The 19561-nt window shown below is 41.1% G+C and overlaps 1 protein-coding gene across 6 annotated transcripts in view; it reads right to left on the reverse strand.

The window, feature by feature from the left end:
* The window catches only part of dpp6a (dipeptidyl-peptidase 6a), a 1516786-nt gene that overhangs the window by 27403 nt on the left and 1469822 nt on the right, over positions 1-19561 (reverse strand). For all 6 annotated transcript variants that reach the window (XM_072576237.1, XM_072576239.1, XM_072576236.1 and 3 more), the window contains 2 exons: positions 13284-13353; positions 10324-10518 (listed from right to left, as the gene is read on the reverse strand). In XM_072576237.1, coding sequence (XP_072432338.1) covers positions 10324-10518; positions 13284-13353 — 265 coding nt within the window. The remainder of the gene's footprint in view (positions 1-10323; positions 10519-13283; positions 13354-19561) is intronic.

Genomic DNA, 19561 nt, shown 5'->3' on the forward strand with positions numbered 1-19561 from the left:
TGCAAGACCTCACGCTCAGAGGTTAGCACAGCTGCCTCACAGCACTAGGGACCCAGGTTCAATTCCAGCCTCAGGCAACTGTCTACATGGAGTTTGCACATTCTCCCTGAGTCTGTGTGTGTTTCCTCCCACAATCCAAAGATGTGCAGGCCAGGTGAATTGGCCATGCTAAATTGCCTGTAGTGTTTGGTGCATGAGTCAGGGGTAAATATAGGACAGGGGAATGGGTCTTGGTGGGTTCCTCTTCAGAGGGTCGGAGTGGACTTGTTGGGCCAACGGACCTGTTTCCATACTGTAGGGAATCTAATCATCTAATTCCATTTCTTGGCCCTCTTCCCCAGCTGATCAAGGTCCTGCTGCAATTTCTGATAACCTTCATCACTGGCCATGATACCTCCTATTTTAGCATCATCTGCAAATTTACTAATCATGCCTTGTAAATCTCATCAAATCACATCTTTTCATAACCCCTGCACATTCTTCCTTTTCTAATAATTGCCTTTTGAATGCCTAGATTGAACCTGCCTCCATTACACTCTCAGGCACTGCATTATAGACTGTAACCATTTGCAGTTTTTCTTCACATATTTGTCAACTGCATTAAGTCTGTACCCTCTGGTTCTCAATTCTTTTCATCAGGAGAACAATTTTTAATCTCCAGAGCCTTCGTGATTTTGAAAACTTCCACTGAATCTCCTCTCAACCTCTTCTTTGTGAAGGAAAACGATTTCAACAATATTAATGATCTGGATTAAGGGACTGGGGGCATTCTAGCGAAGTTTGCCAATGATACAAAGTTAGGTGGACAGGCAGGTAGTCCTGAGGAAGTGGGGAGGCTGCAGAAGGATCTAGACAGTTTGGAAGAGTGGTCCAGGAAATGGATGATGGAATTCAATGTGAGCAAATGCGAGGTCTTGCACTTTGGAAAAAAGAATAAAAGCATAGACTACTTTCTAAACGGTGAGAAAATTCGTAAAGCCAAAGTACAAAGGGATCTGGAAGTGCTAGTCGAGGATTCTCTAAAGGTCAACATGCAGGTTGAATCCGTGATTAAGAAAGCGAATGCAATGTTGTCACTTATCTCAAGAGGGTTGGAATATAAAAGCACCGTTGTGCTACTGAGACTTTATAAAGCTCTGGTTAGGCCCCATTTGGAGTACTGTGTCCAATTTATGAAAGGAAAGTGAGGTTATAACAATCATGTTAGTTGAGTGTCAAAATGCACGGAAGTTACCAAAATCTATGATCAGAGCAGAATTTTCATTGTATCCCTACAGTGTGGAAACAGGGCATTCAACTCAGCGAGTCCACACTGACCATCCGAAAACCATCCTATTTCCCCCTACCCTTTACCCCATATCCCTGCATTTCTGGTGGCTAATCTACCTAGCTTGCACATCCCTGGGCACTATGGGTAATTTAGCATGGTCCATCCACCTAACCTGCATATCGTTGGATTGTGGGAGGAAACCAGAGCAGCCGGAGGAAACCCACGCAGACACGGGAGAATGTGTAAACTCCACAGAAAGTTGCCTGAGAATGGAATCTAACCCAGGTCCACAAGGCTGTGAGACAGCAGCGGGAACCACTGAGCTGTCATGCCTCTCATTTTGTAAGGACCTGAACGATGTGCTACGTTGAGAAATGTGGCAGAATCACGTAGTTTTAGTTCTGGCACAGTAACATAAACTTTTAAACCTGGCACAGTAAGTCAAAGATGGCCTCCAATACCGGTTCAAGGGCTTGGACATGGTCAGTCAGCCACGTGGGGTAGCCAGGGTCAGGGTTCTCTCCTCATAAGGAGTGAGGAACCAAGTGTGAACCGGATATTAAGGGAGATGAAAGTTGGTGGCACAGCTGTTACAGTTGGTGCAGGTGGGGAGGTCACCTGAGTGAGTGCGTAGGCAGCACAGAGGGTTCGGAACAGTAACATATTACGTTGTTTTTCAATAACCTATGAACTCATATATTCACCACAAGAATGAAGCCATGAGATTAAATAAACCAATTTTTCACCCCAAAAATCAAAGAATATGAATTATAACAATTACACTCTTTTGTAAATGATTATATATGACAAATACAATCAACACAATTACCACTATTTGAAAAGAGGAGACAAAAAAATGGTTACTATGGGCCAGTCAACTTCATGTCAGCTAGTATGAAAATGTTTGACTATATTATAATAGATGTAATAGAAAAGCATTGGAAATGAGCACTACGATCAGGCTGATTAAGCATGGGTTTATGAAGGGAAAGTCATGCCAGACAAATTTACTAGAATTCTTTGAAAAGGTTAACAAGCAGGATCAGTATTGGAGAAGTTGTGGATGTGATATATTGGAACATTCAGGAGGCATTTGATAAGGTATCACACATTAGGCTGCTTAATAAGGTAACACCTTATGGTGTTGGAGGTAATATAATAGCACAGATAAAAGGTTAGCTAACTAATCTGTCTGGAATACACAACGTCGGGATAAGGGGTCAATTTCATTACACAGTGTGCCACAGTGAAAAGTGTTAAGGCCTCAATTGTTTGCAATATATATTAATGACATGGAATGAGAACATGAATGGACTTTTGCCAAGTTTGTGGATGACACAAAAATAGATAGGAAGACATGTGGTGAGGATGACACAAAGAGTCTGCCTTAAGATCTACTTTTTCTCAGGGAAATGTATATTTAGAATCATAGAACTCCTACACTGTGTAAACCAGCCATTCAGCCTATCGAGTCCACAATGACCCTCCAAAGATCATGCCACCCAGATCCACAGGTTGAGTTAGTGGTCAAAAAACTTGGCATGTGGAATATAAGATGGGAAAATGTGAGGTTATGCACTTTGGTAGGAAGCATAGAAGATTATTTAAATGGAAAGTAGCAGCATAGAGGGATTTGGGGGGTCCTAGTTCAAGTATCACAAAAAGGCAACAACCAGATTCCATGGGAAATAGGGAACGCAAATGGCTTCGATTCCAAAAGGGATAGAGTAGAGAAGTAGGGAAGTTTTACTAAAACTATCCAAGGCACTTGTCAGCCCACAACTGGAATACTGTGAACGGCTCCGGGCCCTTTATCTAAGGGAAGATATCCTGGCCTTGGAAGTAGACCAGAGAAAGTTCACCAGGCTGATACCTGGTACAGAGGGACTCATGAGGAGATGTCGAGTAGATTGGGCCTTTATTCATTGGAGTTTAGAAGAATGAGAGGTGACCTCATTGAAACACACAATACTTCTTAGCGAATTTGACAGAGTAGATGCAGAAAGGTTGTTTCCCCTTGTGGGAGAGTCCAGGACCAGAAGACATAACCTTAGGATAAGTGAGTCACACATTTAAGACAGGGATGAGGAGGGACATCTCCTCTCATAGGGGAGTGAATTTATGGAATTCTTTAGTAGAGGGTTGTTAAGACTGGGTCATTAGGTATATTCAAGGTTGAGATAGACAGATTTTTAAACATTAATGGACTCAAGGGTTGTAGGGAAAAGGCATGAAAGTGGAGTTGATGTTAGTCAAATCAGCCATGATCTCACTGAATGGTGGAACAAACTAAATGAGCTGATGGTCCCACATCTGCTCTTAGACTTTATTGTCTCAATTATACAATAAATCAAATGTTTTAACCCCACATTCCTTTTATGTACGTTTAACATATATTTCAATGATACAAAGTCTGGAATTTATCAAAACTTGGAAGATTAATTTAAAAAAATCACAGTCCTGAAGAAGGGTCACTGGACCCAGAACATTGACACTGATTTCTCTCCACAGATGCTACCAGACCTGCTGAGTATTTTCCAGCAATTTCTGCTTTTGGAAGATTAATAAATTGTTCTGGATTCTGTATTGGTGATTGGTAGTCTCAGATTCCTTCAGTTTTCTTTACTATCGGCAAGACTGCAGGTCGTGAAGAAGGCTAATAGCATGCTGGCCTTCATAACAAGAGGAATTGAGTATAGAAGCAAAGAGGTGCTTCTGCAGCTGTACAGGTCCCTGGTGAGACCACACCTGGAGTACTGTGTACAGTTCTGGTCTCCAAATTTGAGGAAAGACATTCTGGCTATTGAGGGAGTGCAGCGTAGGTTCACAAGGTCAATTCCTGGAATGGCGGGATTACCTTACACTGAAAGACTGAGCGACTGGGCTTGTATACCCTTGAGGTTAGAAGACTCAGAGGGGATCTGATTGAAACGTATAGGATTATGAAAGGATTGGACACTCTGGCAGGAGGAAACATATTTCCGCTGATGGGGGAGTGCCGAACCAGAGGACACAACTTAAAAATACGGGGTAGACCATTTAGGACAGAGATGAGGAGAAACTACTTCACCCAGAGAGTGGTGGCTGTGTGGAATGCTCTGCCCCAGAGGGCAGTGGAGGCTCAGTCTCTGGATTCATTTAAGAAAGAATTGGATAGAGCTCTTAAAGATAGTGGAGTCAAGGGTTATGGAGATAAGGCTGGAACAGGATACTGATTGGGAATGATCAGCCATGATCATATTGAATGGCGGTGCAGGCTCGAAGGGCTGAATGGCCTACTCCTGCATCTATTGTCTATTGTCTATTGTCTAAGACTGCTCCTTCAAATCTCCTCCAATTCTCACATCAGATTGCAGACATAGCTGCCTCTGACTTCCTAACCATAGCCACTTCCATTCAGACTGCCCTAGTGGGGAGTCTTTAGCTATGGAAATAGTTATCTAAACCTCTCTGTCACTCCTCTGCTTGGCTTAATCAGAAATTAAACTCCATCATGAATAGAATTTAACAAAAGTTTTAATTCTTTTCGACAGAATCCAGGGAGTTCTGGAAAATTCAAATCAGTCAATTATCTCAGCAGCCATTTCTTTTAACAGTCTTGAATGAATGCCTCAAAGCCAGAATGATTGTCAGATTTTAGTTCAATTAATTCTTGTGGCACTCTTTCCCAAGCATTTGAAATTGCCTCCCTTCCATTGGAAACAGATATTCTTAGGAAATGCATAACAGAAATGTGGAAGTTGTTTTTGAAGCACCTGCTAATAGCTCTGGACAGGTTTCTCCCACTGGGTGAAGGAAGGGATGGTAGGTTGAAAGAATCTTGGGTGATAAGGGATGTGGAACATCTAATCAAGAGGAAGAAGGAAGCTTTTTGAAGGTTGAGGAGGCAAGGATTAAATAGGGCTCCAGAGGGTTATAAGGTAGCCAGGAAGGAACTGAAGAATGGACTTGGGAGAGCTAGAAGGGGGCATGAAAAAGCTTTAGTGGGGAGGATTAAGGAAAACCCCAAGGCGTTCTACATTTACACGAGGAACAAGAGAATGGTCAGAGTGAGGGTAGGGCTGATCAAGGATAGTGGAGGGAACTTGTGACTGGAGCCAGAGAAGGGAGGAGCGGTCCTTAATGAATACTTTGCTTCAGTATTCACTAATTAGAGGGACCTTTTCAGCGTGAAACAGGCTGATATGTCAGAACAGGTTAATGTTAAGAAGGAAGATGTGCTGAGAACTTTGAAAAACATAAGGATAGATAAGTCCCCCGGGCCAGAAGGGATATACCTTATGTTACTACAGAAAGCGAGGGCAGAGATTGCTGTGCCTTTGGCGATGATCTTTGCGTCCTCACTGTCCATTGGAGCAGTGCCAGTTGATTGGAGGATGGCAAATGTTATTCCCTTATTGAAGAAAGGGAATAGGGATAACCCTGGGAATTATAAACCAGTCAGTCTTACGTCAGTGATAGGCAAATCATTGGAGAGGATTCTGAGAGACAGGATTTATGATTACTTGGAAAACTATAATTTGATTAGAGATAGTCAGTGTGGCTTTGTGAGGGGCAGGTCATGCCTCACAAACCTTATTGAATTCTTTGAGGATGTGACAAAACACATTGATAAAGGTAGAGCAGTGGATATGGTGTACATGGATTTTAGCAAGGCACTTGATAAGATTCCCTATGGTAGGCTCATTCAGAAAGTCAGGAGGCATGGGATACAATGAAACCTGTCTGTCTGGATACAGAATTGGCTGGCCCGTAGAAGACAGAGGGTAGTAGTAGATGGAAAGTGTTCAGTCTGGAGCTTGGTGACCAGTGGTGTTCCGCAGGGATCTGTTCTGGGACCTCTAGTCTTTGTGACTTTTATAAATGACTTGGATGAGGAAGTGGAAGGGTGAGTGAGTAAGGTTGCCGATGACACGAAGGTTGGTGGAGTTGTGGATAGTATGGAGGGCTGCTGTAGTTACAACGAGACATTGACAGGATGAAGAACTGGGCTGGTAAGTGGCAGATGGAGTTCAATTTGGAAAAGTATGAAGCTATTCACTTTGGAAGGTCAACTTTGAATGCAGAATACAGGATTAAAGGCAGGATTCTTGGCAGTGTGGTGGAACAGAGGAATCATGCGGTTAACGATCATGGAACCTTCAAAGTTGCCACCCAACTTTGATCGAGTTGTTAAGAAGGCGTATGTTGTGTTAACTTTCATTAACAGGGGGATTGAGTTTAAGAGCTGTGAAGTTATGCTGCAGTTCTATAGAGTCTTGGTAAGACCACTCTTGGAGTATTGTGCTGAGTTCTGCTTGCCTCATTATAGGAAAGGTGTGAAAGCTTTAGAGAGGGTGCAGAGGAGATTTACCAGGATGCTGCCTGGACTGGAGGGCATACCTTACAAAGGTAATTTGAGAGAGCTAGGGCTTTTCTCATTGGAGCGAAGAAGGATAAGAGGTGACTTGAGAGGTTTACAAGTTGTTAAGAGGCGTACATACAGTGGATAGCCAGGGACTTTTTCCCAGGGTGGAAATGTCTGTCACGAGGGGTCACAATTTTAAGATGATTAGAGTAAGGTTTCAGGGAGATGTCAGAGGCAGGTTCTTTACACAGAGAGTAGTGGGTGTATGGAATGCGCTGCCAGCAGTGGTAGTAGAGTCACATACATTAGGGACATTTAAACTCATCTTGGATAGGCACAGGGAAGATAATACAATGAAGGTTTGTAGGTTAGTCTGATCTTAGTGTCGGATAAAAGGCCAGTACAACATCAAGGGCCAATGGGCCTGTACTTTGCTGTACTGTTCCATGTTCAATGCTCACATTTCGATTCACAATTATTTCTGTGATGCTATTTGCATTCTCTGCAGTGACGGCTGGTGCAAAATGCTTACTTAATTCACCCAGCATTTCCTACATTTTTGTTATTCCTCACCCATACTCTATCTCTAGAGCAGCAACTCATGTTTTAATTATGCTTTTCATTTTTGAATACTTATTGGAACTCTCACCCTTTGTCTTTATACTTCAAGTTAGCATTCTCTCATACACTCATTTCCCCTTCCTTATTCATCATTTAGTTATTCTTTGCTGTTGTTATATTTTTGCAACTCTTCTGACCTGCCACTGATCTTTGGAGTATACAGGTCATTCTGCTATAACATGATAGTTGTGTTCCTCTGCAAGAACTTTCGAAAGCTGATTGGGGCTGATGTTTGCAGGTAAAGGGATGGCTGGAAAATGGAAAGCCATGAGAAATGAGATAATGAGAATCCAGAGAAAGTATATTCCTGTCAGGGTGAAAGGAAAGGCTGGTAGGTATAGGAAACGCTGGATGACTAAAGAAATTGAGGGTTTGGTTAAGAAAACGAAGGCAGCATATGTAAGGTAGAGATAGGATACATCGAGTGAATCCTTGGAAAAGTATAAAGGCAGGAGGAGTATACTTAAGAGGGAAATCAGGAGGGCAAAAAGAGGACATGAGATAGCTTTGGCAAATAGAATTAAGGAGAATCCAAAGGGTTTTTATGAATACATTAAGGACAAAAGGGTAACTAGGGAGAGAATAGGGCCCCTCAAAGATCAGCAAGGTGGCCTTTGTGTGGAGCCGCAGAAAATGGGGGAGATACTAAATGAGTATTTTGCATCAGTATTTAGTGTGGAAAAGGATATAGAAGATATAGACTATTGGGAAATAGATGGTGACATTTTGCAAAATGTCCAGATTACAGAGGAGGAAGTGCTGGATGTCTTGACCTGCCTGTCCACCTAACTTTGTCTTGAAACGGGTAAAGGTAGATAAATCCCCAGGACCTGATCAGGTGTCCCCGAGAACTCTGTGGGAAGCTAGAGAAGTGATTGCTGGGCAAGGACTGATTAGGGATAGTCAACATGGCTTTGTGCATGGGAAATCATGTCTCACAAACTTGATTGGGTTTTTGAGGAAGTAACAAAGAGGATTGTTGAGGGCAGAGCAGTAGATGTGATCTATGTGGACTTCAGTAAGGTGTTCGACTAGGTTTCCCATGGGAGACTGATTAGCAAGGTTAGATCACACAGAATAAAGGGAGAAGTAGCCATTTGGATACAGACCTGGCTCAAAGGTAGGAGACAGAGGGTGGTGGTGGGGGGTTGCTTTTCAGACTGGAGGCCTGTGACCAGTGGAGTGCCACAAGGATCGGTGCTGGGTCTTCTACTTTTTGCCATTTACATACATGATTTGGATGCGAGCATAAAAGGTACAGTTAGTAAGTTTGCAGATGACACCAAAATTGGAGATGTAGTGGACAGTGAAGAGGGTTACCTCAGATTATAACAGGATCTTGACCAGATGGGCCATGGGCTGGGAAGTGGCAGATGGAGTTTAATTCAGATAAATGCGAGGTGCTGCATTTTGGGAAAGCAAACCTTAGCAGGACTTATACACTTAATGGATAGGGAGTGTTGCTGAACAAAGAGACCTTAGAGTGCAGGTTCATAGCTCCTCAAAAGTGGAGTCGCAGGTAGATAGGACAGTGAAGAAAGCATTTGGTATGCTTTCCTTTATTGGTCAGAGTATTGAGTACAGGAGTTGGGAGGTCATGTTGCGGCTGTACAGGACATTGGTTAGCCACTGTTGGAATATTGCATGCAATTGTGGTCTCCTTCCTATCGGAAAGATGTTGTGAAACTTGAAAGGGTTCAGAAAAGAGTCACAAGGATGTTGCCAGGGTTGGAGGATTTGAGCAATAGGGAGAGGCTGAACAGGCTGGGGCTGTTTTCCCTGGAGGGTCGGAGGCTGAGGGGTGATCTTATAGAGGTTTACAAAATTATGAGGGGAATGGATAGGATAAATAGACAGGGAGTCCAGAACTGGAGGGCATAGGTTTAGTGTGAGAGGGGAAAGATATAAAAGAGACCTATGGGGCAACTTTTTCACACAGAGGGTGGTACATGTATGGAATGAGCTGACAGAGGAAGTGTTGGAGGCTGGTACAATTGCAACATTTAAGAGGCATTTGGATGGGTATATGAACAGGAAGGGTTTGGAGGGATATGGGCCGGGTGCTGGCAGGTGGGACTAGGTTGGGTTGGGATATCTGGTCGGCATAGACAGGTTGGACTGAAGGGTCTGTTTCCATGCTACAACAACAGCTACTTGATGAAGGAGCAGTGCTCCAAAAGCTAGTACAGGTAGACAACCCTTTATCCAGAATCCTGAAATCTGAAGAGCTCCGAAAATCGAAGGCTTTGTCGTGAAGTTTTTCCTTATTAACAAGGTTGTTTGGTGTGCAAACAGTTAACCCAACTCCACACCCACTTGATGTGTGTGGGTGGGCGTGGGTCAACACTGGCAGGCCTCAATTCTGTCTCAGGGCCTGTTACTCACTGTGAGTCTGTTGTTCATTAAGATTTTTAAAACTTTCACCGTCAAACTGTCACTTATTCCAAAATTTGAAAAATTCCAAATTCTGAAAACCAGCTGGTCCCGAGTGTTTCAGATAAAGGATTGGGTACCTCTTTCCAAATAAATCTGTTGAACTATAACCTCGTGTTTGTGTGATTTTTAACTTTACGTACCAATGCAATAACTTAGTTTCCCAGTTAACTTTAGCTAGCTCTGCCTTCACATCCTCAAAGCCATGTCCACTTAAGTTCAAAACATTCCTCTTTGTCAAACTAAATGCAAATTTAATCACAAAATCTTCGACTTTCCATCTGTTTGCAGCAATGTACACATTCTGTTCCAGCAAGCCATTTGAAAGTGGATACTCAATCTGTTTGGCCATGTCCTGAATGCACATTATAAATCCTCATCAAACTTGAAGTGAATAAGCCTCATAGTGGGTCTTGAACCCAGAGCTTCTAGTTCAGAGGGAGGGACACTACTCACCAAATCATAAGACTCAGGCATCAGGTACCCAGGCACAATTTACAAATCTGATGGACCTTAGCTTGCCATCAAACTCAGACATTAACAGCAAAATCAATGATGAGGTTACATGAAAGCACAATCTGAGATAATCTTTGGTACCAAGTTGTTATTTAACTCAAAAGCATATAGGAGAGAGTCAACAAAAGGTACTTACTTTAGAGCATCTATTTGATCCTTTACCTCCACTATGCCCAGGTTTCTCTTTATTTCGTACAGCAATTTAGTGCCTTGGAAACCACTGCCACGTCCGTCGAACTTTACCACAATGGTGTCGAATGAACTCACCAGTACAGTTGCCCAATCTACTTGGAATTGCTCCGTGACAATCTGGCTACCAGGACTATCACCACTGGAAGAAAGGAAAAGGCAAATTCGTTCACCAGTTGAAGTGATTACTTTTATGCAAGGTGCTGTTAGGATCAGGAGTGTACTGCCTGAAATAGAAGGCACAGAAAATATAGTCAATATTAATTTTTACAAGTGAATTACTTGGGGAAACATTTGCAGGAAAATAATGCATCATGGGAATAAGATTATTTGGAAAGCACTGGTATGGGTTCAATAGGCCAAATAGCCTCCTTCGATGATGATACAGCTGAACATTTGAAAGAAAGGTTTATTGTCACTTATTTCACTATTATTGTTTTAGTTCCAATTGTGTGTGATCTCAGAATTAGTTCCTGATGGTTATGCAGGTAAGGTCAGCTCCCTTATATCAGCAACAAAATTAGCAACAAAATTACAGATCCATGAAAACACATGAACACCCCTCTGTAATAATGAAAGTACATGTAATCGCGGTACTGTCACACGGATACTGATCTCATAAATGCCGAAATATAGCTCCAGCATAAAAACGTTGCAAGATTCTTCCAGTCTAACATTTTAATTCCTTAAAAGCTCCTTCGGTGCTGAATGTTACATATACCTCAAATTAAATGCTGAGGTAATGGGGTGTAGGGCTTAATTTCCCCTGAGAGCTGTTTTACACTCTAGCTAACACTTTCACATTAAGTTGCATATTATTTCAGTGCAGTCAGCAGTCTGCTTGAGGTACAAGTTGTTACATTTAGGAGGCTCTAAAGCATTATTAATTACCTTTTTATTTTAAATTTTCAACACAAAGGCATACACGTCATGATAAATCATTTTTTTTAATTCACGCCTGAGCACTTGAATAGTGTTCAGACTAGTTATGCATATTTTTATTATTCATTCTTGCAATGTAAGTCTCACCGGTAAGGTCAGAATTTATTGTCCATTGCTAGTCGCCCTTGAGAATGTGTTGGAGAGCCTTCACCTTGAACTGCATTAGTTTTAATGGTGTAGGGACAACCACAGTGTTCTGCAGGAAGTTGCTTCAGGCTTTTGGCAGTGAAAGAGCGACAATATATGTTTCCAGGTCAAGATGGAGAGCAACCAGGAGGTTACAACACTCTCATAGTGAAAGGAGCTTGGACAACATTGATCTAACTCTGATCGGCAGAACTGCCAGATAATGAGTGAATTGCTGGGTTTTATTTTTAAATAGGAATATACCTTCAATATCATTTATCATCTTGCGAGGTCAGCTGCAAACTAGCCTTCATTCTTCCTTCATAGAATGTTATTGAATAAAAGAGGTCAGCAAATGATCTGGGTCACTGTTTCTATTGGGACGAACCAGGCACAGTAGCACCCAGACAATAACCCTTGTGCCCCCAAAAGTAAGTTCACATATTGGCTGTATTAATCCAGGTATTTTTGATAGCCATTATCTTGTGCACAAAGCATTGAATTGCTATTTGTCATTTATATATTATTTTGATGTGAACATAGGAGGCATGGTTAGTGAGTTTGCAGATGACATCAAAATTGGAGGCGTTGTGGACAGTGAAGAAGGTTATCTCAGAGTACAACGGGATTTTGATCAGATGGGCCAATGGGCTGAGGAGTGGCAGATGGAGTTTAATTTAGATAAATGTCAGGTAGAGCATTTTGGAAAGGCATGTCAGGACAGGATTTACACATTTAGTGGTAAAGTCCTGGGGAGTGTTGCTGAACAAAGAGACCTTGGAATGCAGGTTCATAGTTCCTTGAAAATAGAGTCGCAGATAGATTGGATGGTGAAGAAGGCATTTGGAATGCATTCCTTTACTGGTCAGGGCATTGAGTACAGGAGTTGAGAGGTCATGTTGCAGCTGTACAGGATATTGGGTAGGCCACAATTGGAATACTGCATTCAGTTTTGGAAGAATGTTGTGAAAACCTGAAGGGGTTCAGAAATGATTTACAAGGATGTTACCAGGTTTGGAGGGTTTGAGCTCTAGGGAGAGACTGAATAGACTGAGACTATTTTCCCTGGCATACTGGAGGCTGAGGGATGATCTTACAGAGGTTTGTAAAATCATGAGGGACATGGGTAGGGTAAATAAACAAGGTATTTTACTCAGGGTAGAGGAGTCCAAAACTAGGGAGTATATGTTTAGGGTAAGAAGGCAAAGATTTAAAAGAGACCTCAGGGACAACCTTTTCATGCAGAGGGTGGTACGTGTATGGAATGAGCTGCCAGAAAAAGTGGTGGAGGCTGGTATAATTGTAACATTTAGATGGGGATATGAATAGGAAGCGTTTAGAAGGATATGGGCCAAGTGCTGGCAAATGGGATTAGATTAATTTAGAGTATCTGGTTGGCAATGACAAGTTGGACAAAGGGATCTGCTTCTGTGCTGTATATCTCTATGACTCGAAGAATCTATGACTCTATGGTCAGGCATCATAAAAATACTCCCCTTCACGTACAATTAAACTGCATAGGAATTGCAGGATGGAAAAAAAAATTCAAAGATCTATTGACTTCACCATCGATGACTCTGGAAGTTGCATGGTAGAAAGATAATAATGTTTTTGAGTAATTACCACAATCAATCTCTGCTAATTAGCTTACAACAGATGCGGAAATAATTTGAGGAAAAATAGTGATGATCTTTTGGGAACCATTGGGTCATTTTTCCTATTTCATATGTAATGGAAGAATAGGCATCTATAATTGAGTACAGAGTACAATAACCAAGAGACTGAAAATGTTTTCATCACTAAACCTCATCTTGAACGTATGTCTAAAGTAATACTCACACGATAAGTAACAAAGGGTACCGGGACTTATTTGAGAATGCTAATGGCTTCATAATTTGCATTTTCAGTGCTGAAAAACATTAAAGTTGCAGTCACTTTACTGTTAACAATGCCTGTAACAATCAAAGAGTAAAACATTTCAGAGATGATTAAAATTGCTAAACCCGTTGAACATGTCCTGGCATTTCAAGTATTTCTAACAATAGTTAGTGAATAAAGCATGGAGGAAAACCACAGAATAATGAAAACCTCTGTTCATCGTAACGAGAGTAGTTCAGCTCTGTAAAGTCTACCAATCTGCCCTGGGAACTCCTTACAAAATTTAAAAATCGAATAGACCAATATCAGGCTTATGCCTGAAACATTGACTCCCCTGCTCCTCGCATGCTGCCTGACCTGCTGTGTTTTTCCAGCACCACACATTTCGACTCTGATCTCCAGCATCTGCAGTCCTCACTTTCTCCCAGTATAATGTTTTACTCTAGAATGCTCTAGGAAAATGCCTTGGAAAGCTCTTCTATTAAAAGTGCTATATTAATACATGGTGATATTTGCTATTGTGCCACATCTGTACCCAAAACCAATTTCTTTACTCTGATTCAAATCACAAGATACATACAACAGCATGTAACAAGGTCATTTAGCCCATTATAGCTCATCAAAATGATTCTCCTTACAAGGTATCCTAACATTTCTTAAATTATTCTTGGGCTTTTACTCCACTACTCTACCTTAGAGATCTGTGTTCACTATTCAGTGTGAAAGAGAATAAAAAATATCATACTGTGATATAAGGTGCACAACTTCTACATATTTTAAAATAATTTATTTTGGAGTTTTGAATGAGTGGCATATGGGTTTTCTTGTTTAATGATTAACTTGATACATTGTTGCAGCTGTGGTGATTTTGTTTTTAATTGGCAGAGTTACTTTGTAGAGTCTCATGGGAATTTGTTTACATGAAGTACGTTTATGTGTAAACTAAATAAACAGATCCTGCTCTGAAGAAGGATGACTGGACCCGACTTAACTCTGATTTCTTTCCACAGACGCTGCCAGATCTACTGACTTTTTCCAACAATTTCTGGTTTTGTTTCTGATTTCCAATATCCATAGATTTTTTTAGTTGCTTATTTCAAAAGAAAGTTGGTTTCCATCATAAACTGAGCATATGAGCCAAAGGACCACCTGACAATTGACCTACAATTAATAATATTCAATACCAGACACCCAATACTACAAACATAGCACATCAAGTTCATTTTACATGGTACAGTTTTCCATGTGTATTCTAGTGAAGATTGCATTCGCATTACTAATTGCTAATCCCAGTTTCACAACTTAGATCGCCAACTTGCTGGAGCATTAAACAGTCTATTTCACCAACTGCTTTTGAATGACACAAATTGAAATTTAATCGGAAAGATGTTTACAATCATAGGAAATAGATTAAATTGCAAATGAACACAAAAACATTTTACACCCAGAGGAAGTGATTTTAATTGTCAAACAGAAGCACAGCAGAAACATTATGGCACAGAAAGAGGTCATCCAGCACAGTGCCTCCAAACTAATTCTCTGTGCAGCTAACCAATCAGTCCCATTCATCTACTCTATGCCTTTATGTGTGCAAGTTTATTTGCCTTAAGCTCCCTTCCAAATTCCTTTGAAAGTCACTAATTGCTTTCACTCCTACTACCTCCTGAAGACAACAATTTCTAAGACATTCCTCGATCGTGTGTAATAAAACTTCTCCGCACATCACCCCTGCAACTTGTGCCTACAACCTTCGATTTATGTCCTCAAGTTCTAGCACTGTCAGCTAAGGGGATGCATTTCTTTATCTACCTAACATAAAATCTTGAATAACTTATTCCTGATGAAGGGCTCCTGCCCAAAACGCCGATCTTCCTGCTCCTCGGATGCTGCCTGACCTGCTGTACATTTCCAGCACCAGCCTATTCTTGACTCTAATCTCCAGCATCTGCAGTCCTCCCTTTTGCCTGAAATCTTGAATACCTCTACCAAATGACCCTCAATCACCTCTTACTCCAGCTTAAACTTATCCCTAAAATCCCTTACCGTAGAATCATTCTTGGAAATCTCTGCACCCTCTCAAGGAAAGTTTTATGTGGCTCTTTCTCATTTTTTGCTTCAACCCCAAATACAAGATGCATGTTGAGCTCATCAATTTTTCTCTAATACATTTTACATTTGAAAAATAAAATCTTTGATGTGAATATTTTGAGCACTTGACTGATTTTCAGTGAACCATGAATGTACTTCCTATTAAGTTTTTTTCTTTACAATTGCCTGGAGCTGAAAGAGAAAATCAACAGGAGGAAAACTTCTGCCAAATAACAATGCTCAATGAATAATAGAAGTCCTGCAATATTGTATTCACTTCCCCCAGCATCTAGAAAGAAAGGGAAAAAAACATTTAAGGCATCCATTAAATACATCCAAATGCAAAGGTCAACTCTCCTAATTATAGAGGAGCCTGATATTTATGTCTGGTCAATCAAATTGTTGAGGTTAAGAGAAACAGCTGGGGGATATTACTTGTGTTATAGACTAGGCCAGGCCACTCAAACCTTTCTTAAGCAGGCACCCCAGACCATAACTTTGCAATTTGTTTTGGTAAGTGTACAGTGAAAATTACCCGAAGTAAGTTAGCGAGGTTGACTACCAGGTTTTAAAACAGACAAAAGTTTATTCACAAAATTACATAATGAAACACAAAGAACAGAATAAAGAACCCCACAGAACTCAGCCTATCCAAACTAGACTTAATTACGCTGTTCTGAATATGCACAACAGTCCCAATAAGCAAACCCCCTTAAAAAAGGTAGAAATGGAACAATTGCCTACAGGTTGAAGTTAGAACGGCAGAAGGAGAGAGAGTTCTTTGCAGCCTGTTCACATGGTCTCCTACTGAACTTCTAACTAGTTCTGGACAGAACTGCTCAGCTATAGAGCTGACCACTCTCATTTCATTATACAGGTCACTTCTAAAACATGACCATCTTGGCCTGAAGGCTCACCTGTTTACATATAAACAAAAGGCCTCTCAAAATCCTTTTTCATCCCTGTACCAAACTAGTCACCTCGGAGCTGGGAGAGTTTTATGACCCCTCTCTAAAAAAATTCAAGAACACAGTATCCTTGAGAAAAGGAACATATTTTAGGAAAAAGGGACCAGCTTTGTGACACTTGTCACAAGAAATGCGACTGTTAAGACTGAGCAAGTCAATAAACTCTCTGCATAAAGAAAAGTACATGTCTTAGTTTCTTTCTGTCTCACCACAGGCTTGGATTCCATTAACACCTGGGAATAACAGTTGACCAGTCAGTCTCTCACAGCTGCTTCACCAAATCTTAACTCAATTTACATGTTTGGTTCTGTAGCAGTAACATCTCAGTGACATAACTGCACAGGTGGCTGGTATCCCATCACCATGGGTTCTGCCCAGCCACCAGACTGAGAAGACATTATGAGATTCCTATTTTTTTTATTTTATTAAACAGTGCAGCTCACAAAACAATAAACATTACCAGCTGTATACAGAGAAACAGCGATTTACAAGGGGGACAAGCGGCAAAGCCTGGCCCCAAACCCTACCGTTCAACCAGTAGGGCAAATGAGGGTAAATCTCAAATCCCACTTTCAGACATCACAAAACAGTAATAATAACAAATACATAAGGCAGTCCAATTAGATAAGAAACAGTGTATAGAATACAGATCTCCACCCCCCCCCCCCCCCCACCAAGCAACCCAACAAGCCACCCATCCTTCCCACCTAATTTCCTATTTATATCTGTCAGCCAGGGCTCCTCAATGGCCCAGGTTAACAGCTCCAAGCAAGGATCTCATAGCCAATGACATCTCTTGGCTCTGGTTCCACTTTGTCTAACAACCATCGATTTCAGGTTAGAAGTTTCAATCGACTTAAGAAAGGGCTTTGGACCCTTCTATCACAGAGCTGTACATCACTGAGTATAAATAACACAGTGTAGGTGGTATTAGAGTTCTCTCTCTCATGAGGAAGACAGTGAGATCACATGGATAAGAACATGCAAAGAAGATAAGCACTGTGTCCAGTTCTGGTTGCCCTGTTTTATAGAATCTCTACAGTGTGGAAACAGGTACTTTGACCCAACAAGTCCACACCTACCCTCTGAAGAGTATCTCACCCAAACCCATTCTTTTATCCTATTACTCTACATTGTACCCCTGACTAATGCATCTAGCCTACACATCCTTGAACACTATGGCCAATTTAGCATGGTCCCTTAAGCCTGCTCCACCATCCAATGTGACCATGACTGATTTCTCTCCGCTTTCCCGCCATAACCTTTCCACTCGTTACTAATTAAAAATCAGTCCATCTCCTCCTTAAATTTACTGAATGTCTTGGCATCCACCACACTGTAGTAAAATAATCAAACATGACTTCATAAAACCATGGATTATGTTTTGATTTTCCAAATGCCCTATTATTACTTTCTTCACAATGGATTCTAACACTTTCTCAATAACAGATGTTAAACTAACTGCTTTACAGTTGCCTACTCTTTGCCTCCATCCCTTTTTGAATACAGACATTAGATTAGCATTTTTCCTATCCACTAGAATCTTTTCCCGAATCTAAGGATATTTGGAGTATTATAGCCAGTGGATCCAATATCTGCGCTGCCTTTTCCTTTAAGACCCAGAATGTAAGCCATTAGGCTCTGGGGACTTGTCTGCCTTCAATCCCAATGGTTTTCCCTGTACTTTTTGCCTAGTGATAATTGCTTTAAGTTCTTTCCTTTCCACAACCTCTGCATTACTTGTTATTACTGGGATGGTATTAGCATCCTCCATTGTGAAAACAGAGGCAAAATACTGATGTCATGTCTCTGCATGCCTGGGTTCCCCATTAAGACCTCCACAATCTCATCCTTCAATGGACCAGTGGATGCTGCTCAGTTGTTAACTTTAAATCTGAGACATTTTGTTATGCAAATGTATGAAGGATATGGGCCAAAGGCACATACCACAGGTCAGTTATGGTCTCATTGAACAGCAGAACAAGCTCAAGGGACCGAATGGCCAACACCTGTTCCTATGAGCAACAATAGCTTTCACTTTAGCTACTCTCTTCCCTCTTATATACTTATAGAAGCTCGTACAGTCTGTTATTTTGGTTTGCATTAATTTCCTTTCATAATTTACCTTTGCACTTTTTATTACATTTTAGTAACCCTCTGTTGATCTTGAAGTTTCTCAATATTCCAGTCTACCATTGGCCTTTGCAATTTTTTTCATACACTCATTCATGGGTTGTGGGTGCCACTGGCTTTATGTCACTGGCCTGTCCCTAGTTACCTTTGAAAAAGTGGTGGTGAGCTACCTTTTTGAACTGCTACAGTCCATGTGCTGTGGCTTGACCCACAAAATTGTTTGGGAGGGAATTCCAGGATTTTGACCCACTGAGACTGGAGGAATGGCAATATATTTCCAAGATGAGTCCTTTTGGCTATATAATTACCTTTATTTAAGTCTATAATGCTAGTGTGGGAGTCCAGTTTCATGTCTTCAAATTGAATTCAAAATTTTAGCATGCTATAATCACTCTTCCCTTTAGGACCCTCTGCTATGAGCTCATTAATTAATCCCATCTTATTACATAATACCAAAATACAGATCCGCCTGCTTCCTGGTTAGTTCTCCAAAATATTGCTCCAAGAAACAATCAATAAAGCTTTCAATAAACACCCCCACAAAGTCATGTTTGCAATTTTGATTAATCCAGTCTATATGCACATTAAAATCACTTTCTTAGAAGGTCACAGTATTCTTGGTTTAAACTGCGCCCCATTGTGGAATTATTGTTCGGGGACCAAAAGGTCACTCCCACAGTAGACTTCTTTCCCTTGCTATTTCCTATTTCTACCCAGACTGATTCTGCATCATGATCTCCAATGCTTAGAACAGTTATCACCATAGCAACAATCTCCTCCTTCACTGTTAAAGCTATACAAACTCCTTTTCCTTCCTGTCTATCCTTCTGACACAAAGCACCTTCAGATATTCAATTCCCAAATTTGGTCTCAGTGCCACCGTGGCTCAGTAATCACCACCAAATCATTCCCATTCATCTCTATTCATCTTGAAACAGATCAGACCACAAGTGACTTAGAGTCATAGAGTCATAGAGATGTACAGCATGGAAACAGACCCTTTGGTCCAAATTGTCCATGCCAATCAGATATCCAAACCCAATCTAGTCC

Source organism: Chiloscyllium punctatum, chromosome 8 (genome assembly GCF_047496795.1).
Source record: "Chiloscyllium punctatum isolate Juve2018m chromosome 8, sChiPun1.3, whole genome shotgun sequence".
NCBI classification, from domain to species: domain Eukaryota; kingdom Metazoa; phylum Chordata; class Chondrichthyes; order Orectolobiformes; family Hemiscylliidae; genus Chiloscyllium; species Chiloscyllium punctatum.